The 16,444-nt window shown below is 36.9% G+C and overlaps 1 protein-coding gene across 4 annotated transcripts in view; it reads left to right on the top strand.

Annotated features, from left to right (window-relative positions):
• The window catches only part of RRAS2 (RAS related 2), an 81,039-nt gene extending 64,798 nt beyond the window's left edge, over positions 1-16,241 (top strand). For all 4 annotated transcript variants that reach the window (XM_034932201.3, XM_008971452.4, XM_014346686.4 and 1 more), the window contains exons 5-6: positions 12,455-12,573; positions 14,740-16,241. In XM_034932201.3, the coding sequence (XP_034788092.1) occupies positions 12,455-12,573; positions 14,740-14,827 (207 nt within the window). In that variant the 3' untranslated portion in view covers positions 14,828-16,241. The remainder of the gene's footprint in view (positions 1-12,454; positions 12,574-14,739) is intronic.
• The last annotated feature ends 203 nt before the right edge of the window (positions 16,242-16,444 follow it).

Below are 16,444 nucleotides of genomic sequence, written 5' to 3'. Positions count from 1 at the left end.
TGGATTACATCCAAAACTCTAACTTAGTTGGATAATTTCAAAGTTACCACTAAAGGCCTAAGTTATCTGGTGTTAATACTAAATTAACTTCATGTAGAGAATGGCTTTCATTTAAATGGCAGTATTTGGATTTTTTTCTAAGTCACTTTAATGACTGAATTTTCTGTTAATTCTTTACATTGGCTAGCTCTAACACTTCAGTAACATTTAATAAAATAATATTTTTAGTATTTAGTTTGCAGGCTAATTTATTCTCACTTGTTTCTTTACCCACTTATTGAAATTTTATTAGTTAAAACAATTTTTTGGTAACATTGCACATTCATCTTTTTTGTAGGGGAGGGGAACAAGGTCAGTTGTATATTAATGCAGGCTGTTCATTTGTATTAGTCCATTCTCATGCTGCTAAAAGGACATACCCAAGACTGGGTAATTTATAAAGAAAAAGAGGTTTAATGGACTCACAGTTTCACATGGCTGGGAAGACCTCACAGTCATGGCGGAAGGCGAAGGAGGAGCAAAGACATGTCTTACATGACGGCAGGCAAGAGAGAGTGTGCAGGGAAACCGCCCTTTATAAAACCATCAGATCTCCCAGAACAGGATGGGGGAAACCACCAATGATTCAATTATCTCCACCTGGTCCCTCCCATGACACGTGGGGGTTATAGGAACTGCAGTTAAAAAAGATGAGATTTGGATGGGAACACAGCCAAACAGTATCAACGTTATATGGCTTTTTTTAAGGTCTTTTGTCTCTACCCCACATCTGAAATGTATTGTTTAAATTGTTTATTTTGCTGGTATTTAAGTATTCTTGTTTTTATATTATGTTGTGTTTACAGATTCTTAGGATTTTGTTGGAAAAGTGTAAACGTCAGGAAAAATTGGTTGATAAACAGCTTTGAGGGCAGCCTTCTATTTTGTAACTGTCTCTGATTTTAGCTGTGTACATAAAATTTTATTGGCGGCATACCCAATTTCAAACACTGACTTAAGAGAAAATGATATATATATATATATATATATATATATATATATATATATATATATATATATATATATATATATGTTTTGTTTTGAGACGGAGTCTCGCTCTGTCGCCCAGGCTGGAGTGCAGTGGCATGATCTTGGCTCACTGCAAGCTCTGCCTCCCGGGTTCACGCCATTCTCCTGCCTCAGCCTCCCAAGTAGCTTGGGACTACAGGCGCCTGCCAGCATGCCCGGCTAATTTTTTATATTTTTAGTAGATATGGGGTTTCACCGTGTTAGCGAGGATGGTCTCGATCTCCTGAACTTGTGATCCACCCGCCTTGGCCTCCCAAAGTGCTGGGATTACAGGCATGAGCCACCATGCCTGGCCCAAGAAAATGATATATTATCTTAATGCTAAGATTTGGAAATGTCCACTGATGAAACTTGGTACAGAATAAATTTTCCTGCTAAATCTTGTTCAAATCTGGTTATAAAGTTAGAGTGAAAAAATTTGTTCTTCATTTCAAATCAATATAAACCGTTTGAAATAATTAAGAATATGGCATTGCTTACATTATAAACCTAGCATAGACAGTTCATCTATTTTTTTTTTATTTAATTTTGTTTTTTTTTTAGACCATTTCCTTGAGGTTTCTAAACCTGATTATATTTATTGATGTTGCCCAGTGGACCCTGCCTGTGGCTCTTCTCAGTTCTTTCTAGTACTAGAAACTCTATATGTCATTGCATCTGGGAAATAATGGCAAAGTAGATGTGCATTGAAGGAGTTCTCTTCCTATCTCTCGCTGACTTTTGCCTCACCCCTATATGCTTCCTGCCCTGAATATAGAAATAGGATCTTTCTCAAACCTTCTCATGGTGGTAGCTCCAGTAAAGGAATAGGTAGGAGACCTAGGATAGGTGGAGATCTCCTGTAGGGTAGGCAGTGGCAGATTAGGGAAGGGAGGAGGGTGTATGCCCACTAGAACCCCAAAGAGGCTCTGCCATTATCAGCTTGGGTCTATATGAGTTATTTTTAAGTTGTCTATACACCAGATTGAGGATCCCTAGCCCAAAAATCTGAAATCTGAAATGCTCCAAAATCTGAAACTAGAGGCAACATGATTCCACAAGTGGAAAATTTCACACCTGATCTCATGTGATGTCACAGTGAAAGCTTTGTTTCATACACAAAATTACTTAAAATATTGTATAAAATTATCTTCAGGCTATGTGTATAAAGTGTATATGAAAAGTAAATTTTGTGTTTAGGCTTGGGTCCCATTCCCAAGAACCATCATTATGTATATGCAAATACTGTATTCTAAAATCAAAAAAATTCCAAAATCCCAAACACTTCTGGTCCCATGCATTTTGGATAAGGGATATTCAACCTGTACTGAAGATTGCCAGAATGTGGTATGCAGTTTCCATCTGTCTGCAGACAGTCAACATATTGTGGCACTGGCTTTGTTTGTGTATCATTGGATTATAATTTTTTTCATGGAAGTTTTTTTTTTACTTTTTGTAAAAGTAATAGATTCTCAGGGTAAAAAAGTGAGAGAACAATATAGGAAATGATTTCCTTATTTCAGTCACCCTAAAGATACGTAGTGTTAGCTTGCAGTAAGTTATTTTGTATTTATTTTTCCATCTAAACCATATAAATAGACATAAATTATGTATATCTTGAAAAGCTTAGATGTATATATATCCAAGGGAGAAAAGCAAGTGCCTGAAATCTGATTGCTTAGTTTTCTGCTCATTTATATGGCGTCTACCCTCTGAAGGATAGACACAAAGAAAAGTTTTATTCCTCCTTATGCTTTTTCTTCCTTTGCACCTGTACTCAGGCATGTTGACTACTCTCACTTTAAAGTCATGACCACTAATCTTTATGGGCCTTTAGTGCTGACTGGGAATCCTACATTTCCCTAGTCCACCTATTTCCCATTTGTTTGGATAATTTTTACATACTTTCTCATTTTCTTCAACCTGTAACACTTTCTTCTCTTTCCTCACTCTCAGCTGATAATGTGTATGTTTTCCTGTTTCTGTGAGAAATTTCTACATGTCCTTACCTCCATATCTACTAACCTGAGTGCACAGGTACCCCATCAAGTTCACTTCCCTCCACTTACATGGATAAACTGTTCATCTGTCTATGATCAACTTCTCCACCAGACACTGGATCCTGTTCCTTCTCACCAACTCATGGACATTACCCCAGCAGTTGTTCTATTTCAGATGAACATTTCTGCATGATCATTCCCATCAGCATACAACATGCTACAATGTCTCTTATCTTTAAAACAAAAAAACTACAGCATAAACTTTTAATCTCACATTCCCCTCTGAGTATATTTTTTCTGCCCCTCTTTAATAGCAAAACTCCTGAAACTTACTTTCTCTACTTTTTCTCCTGCCGTTCTTGATTCTACAGACATCAGGCATTCAGTGCCACTGTCAGTATCACTAATTGGACAAATGTCAGTGACACTTGACATGGTTGATCACTTCCTTTTTGAAGCACTTTCTTTACTTAGCTCTGAGATAGTATTTCCTGCTCCTCCAGCCTCCCCAGTATCCTTTGTTGGTACTACTTTGTCTCCTTGTCTCTCTAAAGTGTCTTGGGCTCTGGATGTGCAAAGACAAACATGCCTTATCTCCCACCCTTAGGGGGCATGCTATTGAAATTGAGATACTATAGCATGAAATTGAGATGCTATAGTAGAGGTTTTTACCTTTTTTTCCCCCCTGAAACGGGTCTTGCTTTGTCTCCCAGGCTGGAGTGCAATGGCACGATCTCGGCTCACTGCAACATCCACCTCCCGGGTTCAAGCGATTCTCCTGCCTCAGCCTCCTGAGTAGCTGGGCTTACAGGCACGGGCCACCATGCCCAGCTAATTTTTTATATTTTTAGTAGAGATAGGGTTTCACCATGTTGGCCAGGCTGGTCTCAAACTCCTGATCTCATGATCTGCTGCCTTGGCCTCCCAAAGTGATGGGATTACAGGTGTGAGCCTCTGCGCCCAGCCGGTTTTTACCTTTTTAACATCTCTTCACAATTAAAGGTGTCCGTCTATAATGTCTTGACACACTTACGTGTTCTACCAAGTCAACTTGGACAGGCCACGGGAATGCTGTAAAAGCTTCTTTCCGCCTGTTCAGAGATGTTTAGTTTTTTGTCATCTGTAGGTTCTGAGTAACCAGTCTGGCTTGCTCTCTGTTGCCGACACAGCTTGTTTTTTTCTACCTTTGTCTTAGACTTGATCCTTTGTAGTTTCTTTACCTTCTAGCCTATTTTCTTGTAGATAATAAATGCCATTTCTCCTTGTTCTTTGAATTTGTGGGTCAGCACTGGCCATTTCTACCACTGGCTCCTGAGATTCTGAACCCCACCAGGGTTCAGGGATATCATCCAGAAGAGGCTTTGCTTGCTTGCTTGCTTATGGCCTCTGTATCTGTGGACTGGGTTGCTTCTTTCATCCTTCCATCCATTCATCCAGTATTTATTGAACACCTTTTCTAGGCAGTCGATGATGCAGCAGTAGACAGAATAGTCACTGAGGTTTACGTGAAATAAAAAGATATCTGTAGAATTTGAGTGGTTGTTTAGTATTACCAGCCATCTGGTCCCTTAAGATATGCCAGTCATTTTGTTTATTCTGCTAAAGGTGTAGGAAGAAAACATAGGTAAATGATTTGCTTACCTTTGCTAAAATATGAAAGTAGGTAAATATAACAACACTTGAATCTGAAATTAAATAGCACAGTATGTTGGCTTAGACAGTGGAATTTCATGATATATCTTATTTCAAGTTCCTTGTCCTCAACTCAGCCCTGTCTAGAGATCAACTGTCTTTGCTTTTTTGTCTTTACCATCTTTCTCCTGGCTTACCTTGGTTGTTCCCTCTTTTTCCCCTCCTTTTAGTTGCTTAATTATTAATCGTTACTATTAATTTGAGAAAATAACTTATTATACTTAAAATAATAGATAGCTAAGTATATCAATCCAGACTCCCATCTGTCAGTACTTTTGACCAGTGTGCCCCCTACAGCCTCCTAGGAAAAAGAACCCCTCCTCAAATAGTAGAGGATCTTACACATGTGGCCTTATCTGTGCCTTATGTGCGTCTAAAAGGGTTTAGATGGTGAATGTAGGTGTAGGTACTATGAGGGTTTCTCGGTTTTGACAGGTCAATTTTGTTCAGGCTTTATCGTTAGCATATAGAACAGAGGTATGCACTAAATAAGTATTTGTTGAGTGGATGAATCTGGGTGCCAGTGAGTTAAGACGTTGTATTAATGTGATGATTCTTTTTACATAATAGATGTTTGTGAAAACAAGTTTTGCTTCTGTAAACTTCATTAACTTGACATAACTCTGAGCACTGAAATGTAGTTTATTCTATTTGGAAATATGTAGTACTAGATGAGCTCATACATGTTATTGTGAACTGCTGCTGCTACTTGTGTTTTTGAACTGAGTCTTACTGGAAGCTTCCAAATGTAGTTCTGTGAATTTGTTGCATCAGATTTGCCCTGGTTATTTAAAACAAAACATGTCTGGGAAGTGCTGAAATCTACCAAATCAGAATATCCAGGAGATGAGGCTTAATATTATTTGGTATCTTTATGAAATTATCTGGGTTGAGGAACCTCTAGGAAGTACTTACTTTTGTAACTTTCAGTTTTCTTTTGATTTCTAACTTCCACAGTGCTATGGCTCTGTTCCGGTATGTTGTCCTTTTTGTCTTTTATTGTTTGCTTTGGTGATGGCAATGCTATTTCTACTTAGTTAAAAGTATGCTGTGTCAGCTCACAAGCATGTGGTTAGAGATTTCTTCACCAGAAATGTATGTATAAATTTGTTGGCTTTGTTTCCTGGAAGACAGTGATGTGAAACCATGCTTTAAAAACAAATAAATGGCTGGGCATGGTGGCAAACACCTGTGATCCCAGCACTTTGGGAGGCCAAGGCAGGCAGATCCCTTGAGCCCAGAAGTTCAAGACCAGCCTGGACAACGTGGCAGGACCCTGTCTCTACTAAAAATAAAAAAAAATTAGGCATGGTGGCACGTGCCTGTAGTCCCAACTACTCAAGAGGCTGATGTGGGAAGGTCACCTGAGACTGGGAGGTTGAGTCTTCAGTGAGCTGTGGCCATGCCACTGCACTCCAACCTGGGTGACAGAGTGAGACCCTGTCCCAAAACCAAACTAAACAAAACAAAAAGAAGTGAAGCACATAACCCTAGCAGCAGGATTGTTTTATCATGTAGACTATGAATTAATTAACATTTTGTTTTTTTCTTCTTTTTTTTTTTTTTGGAGACAGAGTCTTGCTCTGTCAACCAGGCTAGAGTACAGTGGCGCAATCTTGGCTCAGTGCAACCTCCACCTCCCGGGTTCAAGCAATTCTCCTGCCTCAGCCTCCCGAGTAGCTGGGATTATAGGCCCGTGCCATCACACCCGGCTACTTTTTGTATTTTTAGGAGAGATAGGGTTTCACCATGTTGGCCAGGCATGTCTTGAACTCCCGACCTTAGGTGATCCACCCACCTCGGCCTCCCAAAGTGTTTGGATTACAGGCATGAGCCACCATGCCTGGCCTAACTTTTTTTACCCTATATAAAGATAGGTGAGTTGCTATTCCTGTTTATGTGAATTACATTATGCATGATGGGTAGGACAAGGTATCTTTTTGAGGAATAATGGAGCGGGAAAACTACTGGAAAAATTCTAAGTACGTGTATTTCCTTCCCCCAATCATATTTACCCCAACAAAGTAAGTAGTTTATTGAGATTTCTTTTACTTTTTGTGTATATATATATATTTTAACTTAAGAATGTACCTATTTGGTTAGTTGTACACCATTTACTTAACATGTGTTTACTTATTAAGCTGCTAAGCATGCTTCTAAGCTTTGGATGTACAAAGACAAACCTGTCTTAACTTCCTAGCCTCAGAGGACATGATGACGTGGTGAAAGAATAAGAAAACAAAACGAAAAATTTTACTGTGGTATTGTTAGAGGCTTGTCGGTGGTAACCAGATGGTGTGATGGGAGCTCTGAGAAGGTGGTTCCAAAACAGCACCAACACTTAGGGGGAAGTTTCATTGCTCAGGTCTTGAAAGGTTAGTGAGGAAGAATTTGAGAGTGTAGAGTTGAGAGAGAAGGGATGACATCCCAGGAAGAAGAAACAGAATTTGTGACGGCATAGGGGTATTTTATATGAAGGAATTTCACATGTCAAATTTTCCTAAAACAGAAATTGTCCTGTCTAAAATTGGTGGTTCTGTGAAGCTTTCTGTGTTTACTCGGCTTCCTTCCTTATCGTTAATTGTTCTGGTAACTTGATCAGTTTATATTTCAAATGCATAGCCTTGTGGCACATACGTTATTTTGAAGAGAGACAAAGTAAATTTAAAAGTTAGATAAACTTAGATATACCAGTGCTATGTAGAACCTGCCCGTTATCCTGTTGGAATGCCACAGGGCACAAACAGTTATGAAGTAGTTGTTGGATATATGTATATTGGTGTACTAAACTAATGATACTGTATTGAGGCTGCTAAATTTTTGGAATAGAATATTAAACTGGGAGAACAAATTACCTAAAAAGTTTAGAAGGAACAATACCTTGAGCTCAAACAGGGCTAGGAATAATTCATATTCTAATCAATCAAAGTAGAAAACCTTATATTTCTTGGAGTATTGGATAGTATAACTCAGAAGGGTTTTGTCCCAGTAGTGGGGCAAAATTAGCCAAACTAAATGCTGTTCTGGTACCCTGTAACAAAACCTAGAGCATGACCTGAAAGGATAACGTGTTTCCAAATAACTGCATCCTAGGAGAAAGCTCAGGAATGTGTTTAGGAATACAAAATATCTGATACCTGATACATAAAAGTCCCAGCCTTCTACTCAGAAATTCCCATACATATAAAGAAGCAAGAAAATATGACCCACAATAAGGAAACAAATAATTAATAGGAGCAGATCCAGAAATGACAAAGATAATAGAATTAGTGGACAGAGACATTAAAACAGTTATTTTGACCATATTTTATGCAATCAAGAAAACATGTTAGAGACATGAAAGATGTAAACAGATCCAAATCAAACTTTCAGAAGTAAAACTACAATGTCTGACATGAAAAATGCACTGGATGGGATTAACAGCAGAAGTCATTGCTGAAAATTTCCACATTTGATGAAAAATACACACATCCAAGAAGCTCAACAAACTGGAGCACAAGAAATATGAAGAAAATTATAAGATACATGATAATGAAATCACTTAAAATCAGTGGTAAAGAAAAGAATCTGAAAAATAGCCAGACGGGGGGAAAAGAGCACATTACATATGGAAGAACAAAGATAAGGATGGCAGGAGTCATCATTGCATCTCATTGAACAGTGAAGCCAGAAGATAGTGGTGCAGAATCCTTTAAGTACTGATAGCAAAAACTATCAACTAGGATTCAATACCTACTAAAAATTTATTTCAGAAATGAAGATGAAATAAAGACTTTTCCCAGACATGTAAAAGTGAGATAATTCATCCGCAGCAGACCTGCATTACAAGAAATGTGAAAAGATGTCCTTAGGCAGAAGGGAAGTGATACCAAATGGAAATCTGAAAATGAATACAGAGTACTAGAGATGGTAATTATGTGGATAAATATAAATTACTCTTACCATAACTGAATATTTAAAGCAAAAATAATAAATGCATTGTGAAGTAAAAGTTAATAACAAAAAAGAGCAGGAGGGAGAAATATTGTTGTTAACTAGTTTGTTTTTTTCTTGAGAGACGGGTTCTCACTGTGTTGCCCAGACTGGCCTTGAACTCTTGAGCTCAAGTGATCCTCTTGCCTCAGCCACCCAAGTAGCTGCGACTTTAGGCACACACCACTGCACCTGGCTCTGTTGTAAGATTCTTAAACCATACTTGAATTGGTATGGTATCTTTTGAATTAGACTGTCATGAATTAAAAATGTATACCATAAATTCTGAAGCAGCCACTGAAATAACAGATATATAGTTAATTAACCAACAAAGGAGGTAAAATGCAATCATAAAAACAACTCAGCTAACCCAAAAGAAGGTAGAGAAAGAAGACAACTAGAACAAAGAATAGATAATATGGATAGGAAACTAATAGCAAGATAACTCAACTGTATCCATGAGCACATTAAATGTAAATTGCCCAAATGTCTCAATTAAAAGGCAGATGTGTTAGATTGAATAAAAAAACAAGATGCTACAAGAAATCTACTTTAAATGTGAAGACACAAAGGTTAAAGTAAAAGGATGGAGTAAGATATTTATATAGCTACTTTAATTATTTTCATGATTGCCTGGCTAGCAATAATGAAAATAATTAAAGTAGCTATATGAATATCAGACAAAGATTTCAGAGCCAAGAATATTACCAGAGATAAAGAAGAGTGTTTTATAATGATAAGGAGATTAATTCCTCAAGAGGACATAACAGTCCCAAACATTCGTGATCTAATAGCTTCAAAAATCTTGAAGGAAGATGTTAAGAACTACAAGGAAAAATAGACAAATTCACACTTAAAATCAGAGACTTCAATACCCCTCTCAATAACTGATAGGAAGGTAGAAAGAAAATCAGTAAGGATACAGATGACTTGAACAACAATATTGAACAACATATCCTAATTGACATTAAGTGTACCCTTTACCCAACAACAGTAGAATGCACCTTCTTTTGAAAGAAGAATGGATCATAAAGTAAGCCTCAATAAATTTAAAAGGATTTTAGTCAGATAGTGTGTAATTTCCTGACCACAGTAGAATTAACTTGGAAATTAATAACAGAGAGGTATCTAGGATATCTTCAAATATTGGGAAATTAACATATTCCAACTAACCCTTGGGTCAAGAAAATGAAAAGGGAAATTACAAAGTATCATGAACTGAATGAAAATTAGAACACAACATCAAAATTTATAGCATGCTACTAAAGAAGTATATATAGAGACATTTGTAGCACTAAATATTTGTATTAGAACAAAGGTCTCAATTCAGTGACCTTTAGTTTCTTCCTTAAGAAATAAGAAGAAAAAGAGAAAATTAAAACCCATAGTAAGTAGAAGGGAAATAATAAGAGACTGAAGACCAATGAAATGGAAAATAGTAAAACCATAAAGGAAAGAAAAACTGGCAGAGTGTAGTGGCTTATGCCTGTAATGCCAACACTTTGGGAGGCTGAGGCAGGAGGATTGCTTGAGCCCAGCAGAGCAGTTCAAGACCATCCTGGGTAACATAGTGAGACCCCACCTCTACCAGAAAAAATAAAAAATAAAAACCCTAAACTGGCTTTTTGGAAGATCAGTCAAATTGACAAGACTCTTGCCAGAATGATCAGATAAAAAAGAGAAAAGACACAATATCAGGATTGAGAGCGGTATCTTCACTTTAGATCCTTCAGATGTTTGAAAGATAATAAATACTATAAACAACTTTATGCCAATAAATTCAGCAAGTTAAATGAAATGGACATATTACTTGAAAGGCACAAAATACCAAAATTCACTCAAGGGAAAAGAAAAGATAATATCAGTAGTACTTTATCTACAAAATAAATTGAGTTTGTTTTAAAAACTTTCCTCAAAGAAAACTTCAAGCCCAGATAGGTTTGCCGGTGAATTATACCACACATTTAAGGAAGAAATACTACTGATTCTGTACAAAGTGTTCCAGAACATTGAAGAGGAGAGAAAATTCTTTCCAACTTGTGTGAAGCCAGCATAGCACTCAGAAACCCAAACCAGAGGAAAGCATAAGAAATCCACAGTCCAATATCTCTCATGAACACAGATATAAAGATTCTTAATAAAATATTAAATAGAATTTAACAATATATAAAACGGGCAATATATCACTCAAGGAGAGTTTATTCCTGCAATGGGTTGTTGGTTTGATATTTGACAGTGAGTCAATATAATTCATCATATTAGCAGTCTAAAAAGGAGAAATCATATAATCATCTCAGTAAGATGCAGGAAAAAACATTTGGCAAATCCGCCATCCATTCCTGATAAACGCCTTATGCAAAGGGAGTAGTGGAGAACTTTGTTAACCTGAGAAAGGACATCTACAAAAAAATTCTCTAACTGACAGCATACTTAATGTTGAACAACTAGCTTTGTTTCTAAGATCCAAAATAGGTCAAGAGTATTCCCGTCACCACTTACGTCATTGTACTGGAGGTTCTAGGTAGTGCACTAAGGCTGGAAAAGGAGATAAAAGATATCCACATCAAAAAGCAAGAAATAAAATTGTCTTTATTAGCAAATGACATGGTTATGTAGAAATGCCTGTGGAGTTTACAAAAGAACTCCTAGATAAATGAGTTCAGAATGCTTCCAGAATATGAGATATACAAAAATTATGATCCTATTTTTATAGTGTAAAAACTATGTATCATTGAAAAATGACCAAAAGAACATGGTTCTCTATGGTTGATAGGTTCTTAAATTTTCTTTGATTTTTTTTTTTCCCCCAATTTGGCTTTTCTAATTTTTCATCAGGTGTTTACTTTTGTGATAATAATAGCCATAAAAGGTATTGTTTTCAGAAATATAATTTTAAGCCCCACTATATAAATGTAAATGTAATAGAGTTTAATAATTTTTAGTAAACATCACTATTCAAATCCTTACATTTAAAACATGTAGGAACTTACATTCAGTTTATGTTTTCTTATTCTGACCTGCCATTTTATACATCAATCAGCTATGCCACCTTTCCTTGATCTCCAAAATATAAGGCATTGTGAGGGCCTGTGATTGCATTCATAATTCATTTCTCCCCACATATTGATGAGTGTCACCTGTGTACCAGGTTTTGGGGAATGCAATGATGAAGAGACCTTATGGCCTCTGAAACTTACACTTTTCTCCATCCTCACCTCTTGCCATTTTCTCTCTTTGCTTAATGTATTCCAGCTATATGATGCTTCTTTTAGTTCTTGGAAAGCCCATTCACTCTCATGGCCTCACACATTCAGTTTTCTCTGGCAAGGATACTTCTTCACACCCCCACCCTCCACCCCTCAACTCCATACTCTGTTATCTTCTGGGCTTAAATGTCACTTCCTCAGGGAAGCTTTCGCTGATCTCCCTGACAGGGTTGTATACTTTAATAGCACCTACACTTTCCCTTCCCAGAATGTATTACTGTTGTATTTAATACTTTTTGTGTGATCTGTATTTGGAAATATTGTTGTAGGCTAGTATTTCCATCACAGATATGTTCTTCTGCATTGTTCTGCAGAGGTGGGCTTTAGTTTATCTTGAGCTGTTAAGTCTGTTGTTTCATCTTATGATAAAACAACTTGGCCTCTTGGCTGAATTATTAGCACAATCTGTGGCCAGGATTAGATGGAACAAATCCAGTTGTTAATAATGTACCATAAACATAACTGTTGGAATTTCAGGTAACACAGGAAGAAGGACAGCAGTTAGCACGGCAGCTTAAGGTAACATACATGGAGGCATCAGCAAAGATTAGGATGAATGTAGATCAAGCTTTCCATGAACTTGTCCGGGTTATCAGGTAAGCAAAACACATTCTAGAAGTGTGTTTTAATAAATTACTATTAAATGTTTTTAGTAAGGATATTTTATATGGAAGTGATTCCTTTCTAGGGATTAATGCACATGGTGCATTACAATTTTTAAGTACATATTCTAGGCACTTCTAGAATATAAAATATAATTTAATTATGAAGTATAAAGTACACATAGGATTTTGATAAGAATAAATGCTGCTTCCAAAGGGGGTGATGGTGTGAAGATAGTGATGACAGCAGCTAACTTTTGCACGGTAATCTCTGCCAGCTTCTGTGCTAAACGTTTTTACATGTATTATTACATGTAATCCTCACCCTCGCCCAATAAACTAAATACTGTTTTATCCTCACTTTCAGAGGAGAAAACGGGGGTACAGAGAAAGAAGTTAAATAGCTTGTTCAAATTAAGACATATTAAATGGCAGAACTGGGGCTTTAATTCAAATCTCTGATTCCAGAGCCTGTGCTCCTACCTTTCTTTTTATCCAGCTCATCCCAGGCTAAAAGTAAACCAGGTAGTAGAGATTAAATAATCCTGTAAGGTGTGAAGTATAATGTCCCACACAACAGAGAATTTTTCCGTTAGATGCCATAGGGGGGCCTTTTGGTTTAAAAAGTGTTAACGGGTTCCAAGAAGCTTAAGGTGTTGGGTGAGGTCTGATAGAATTACTAGGTACGTTTGTGGGTGAGAAAGATGAAGTTGCTTTAGTGAGTAGGATTTGATTTATTATTTTGGGTCTTGATGCCTGGCCCCTGTTTCATACTCTGCTCTGTAGATCTGGGATTCTCTGCTAGTTAGACAGTTTGATAGGAATGTGAAGTGGGCTGCTTTTTTTTTTTTTTTTTTTTGGAAACAGAGTTTCTCTCTGTCACCCAGGCTGGAGTGCAGTGGTGTGATCTCGGCTCATTACAACCTCCGCCTCCTGGGTTCAAGCAGTTCTCTGCCTCAGCCTCCTGAATAGCTGGGATTACAGGCGCCTGCCACCACACCCAGCTAATCTTTGTATTTTTAGTAGAGATGGGGTTTCACCATATTGGCCAGGCTGGTCTCGAACTCCTGACCTCGTGTTCCACCCGCCTCAGCCTCCCAAAGTGCTGGGATTACAGCGTGAGCCACCGCACCTGGGCTGCGTATTTATTTTGTATCTAAGGTAAATTGACACCTGAGCGATGATCTTCTACTTATTAGCTCCTTGCCAAGGCATTGTCTTTCTGTGGAGGAAAAAAAAGTGAAGGTTATAGCTTTTTCTTTTTTAGTAGTTTGTTAAAAATCCCAGTCCCATTTTTTTTTAATGGTAAGAGTCTTGGTTTTATAAGATGAAAAAGAGATCTGGAGATGGATGGCGATGATGGTTGCACAACATCATGCATATACTTAATACCATCAAATTGTATACTTAAAAATGATTAAGATGGAAAATTTTATGTTATATGTATTTTACCCCCCTTTCCCATTCCAGTTCCATTTTAGTGTTAAGCAACTGATGAGGCAGTGCCTTCTTAAAATAATTATGACTGCTGTTTTGAAATGTTGTCCTTTGTTTTGGTTCTTAGGATCTCTCGTTATCCATCAGTAATTCAGGAATGAGGGGGGAAGTAGAGGAGGTTTTTTGTTTGTTTTGTTTTTAATGCCAGGAGCTATTAGATATATTTTAACATCACAAGATCTTTAATCCTCACAACAGCTGTGAAAGGTAGGTTTCCATTATTCCCCTCTAAAAAAAACTGAGGCTCAGACTAGGTCAACTAACTTTGTCTAATACTGAATTTAAAAAATGGCAGAAGACAGATAAGACCTGCATACCTCGTAAGGTTAATTTTATATTGCACTCTAATGATGAATCTTTATTCTTAAGGATACCTTAGAGTCATGGAATTTCAAATAGGGATGGGAACTTAGAGATTACTGAGTCTAGTATCTGGTCTGATTCAGGACTCATCCATTAAAGCAGCTTCATAGCTCTGCTTGTGCTGGTGTTGATGCGTTTGTGCCCTTTTTTGGTGGGGGTAGGAAAGAGAGAAATTCCCTCGTTGAAGTTTAACACTAAAAAGCATACACACTTAAAGTGAACTTGTACAAAAAATAACCTGTGTTTGTAATAGTAGATTACCAAGAAGGCAATTATATTTTTGAATTTTTTATCTTACAGAAAATTTCAAGAGCAGGAATGTCCTCCTTCACCAGAACCAACACGGAAAGAAAAAGACAAGAAAGGCTGCCATTGTGTCATTTTCTAGAATCCCTTCAGTTTTAGCTACCAACGGCCAGGAAAAGCCCTCATCTTCTCTTCTTCTCCTCAGTTTACATCTTGTTGGTACCTTTCTAGCCTTAGACAAATGATCACCATGTTAGCCTTAGACCAAGAAGCTGGCTAGTCCTTTCTGTGAAGCTAATACAATGGTCATTTCCAGACAAATTTAAAGGAAACACTAAGGCTGCTTCAAAGATTATCTGATTCCTTTAAAATATATGTCTATATACACAGACATGCTCTTTTTTTAAGTGCTTACATTTTAATAGAGATGAATCAGTTTTGGAATCTAAGCTGTTTGCCAAGCTGAAGCTACAGGTTGTGAAATAATTTTTAACTTTTGGAATCATACTGCCTACTGTTACTCTAAATAGAAATATAGGGTTTTTTTAATGTGAATTTTTGCCTATCTTTAAACATTTCAATGTCAGCCTTTGTTAACCTTAAATACACTGAATTGAATCTACAAAAGTGAACCATCTCAGACCTTTACTGATACTACAACTTTTGTTTTCTGATGGCCAAAATACCAAATGCCTATTGTATTTATGGATTAAAAACTGCTCATAAAAGCCTGTGTTACTACTCCTACTCTTGGAGATGATAATATTCTACGTGGTCAAATATTTGGACTCATTTAGGACTTAGATATCTCAGTGTACTTGATTTTTTAATTTAACTCTTTTTCACAGCCACGCTAAGGGTAAAAAGGAATAATTTCTGTCTGTCTTCCTTTTCAAGTATTTCTGGGTAAGGGATTCAAAAAACTAAAACTGTTTTTGTTTGTAATATAAAATATGGAATTGATCTTTCCGGGGTCAGAGATGATTAATGTTTTTGCTATATACTTTTATACATTATTTTCTTATCAAACTAGTTAACAAGTATTTTTATATGTTTGTAAGCAGATATGCTTTCATAGCATACCTTGTGTATATGTAAAGATAAGTATTTAATTCTCACTGTTCACTTTTAACTGACAAAGAAAAACAAGTGGAAACTACAGAAACTGTGGTAGAACTTTTACTTGCTGGTCTGGTCTTGGTTGTACCCATCTTTGGCCAGTCACACAACTACTCAAGAAACCTTCCCAATAGAGTACAACAGGATGAGACTCTGAAATCACTTTCAGTATTCCCTGCTAGATATTGATTGTTATTTCAAGTATTAAGTGTAAGCTTTTAATGGATAATTAGTATAACTGTGGATGGCATCTGATTTTGTTTTTAATTCTGTGGATTGTGTTTAAGCAATTCAATAGTATGTTCCTGATTTTGAGATGCTAAGTGGTATTGCACAGTTGTCACTTTATCAAGTGTGTACAACAGTCCCATGAAGTTTATAGAGCATACCCTTGTATAGCTTCAGGTGCTAGAATTAAAATTGATCTGTTATCACAAGATGATGTTTGATTACTCATTGTGTTAATTAAGTGGTTTCTTAAGGGAACTCAAGTGTTAGTGAAACTTACTTTAGTAGCTCTGTTCCTTTTCTCTAGTGCCTTAGGGTTTGAATCTAAAAGTCAGCATTGGTCGTTCAGCAGGTGGAGTGGATGTGAAACAGGTTGATGTTCCTTGACTTCTTGAATATTTACTTAAGTCCG

Source organism: Pan paniscus, chromosome 9, assembly GCF_029289425.2.
Source record: "Pan paniscus chromosome 9, NHGRI_mPanPan1-v2.0_pri, whole genome shotgun sequence".
Lineage (NCBI taxonomy): Eukaryota > Metazoa > Chordata > Mammalia > Primates > Hominidae > Pan > Pan paniscus.
The sequence above is the reverse complement of the archived record's forward strand: the minus strand, read 5'-3'. Positions and strand labels throughout refer to the sequence as shown.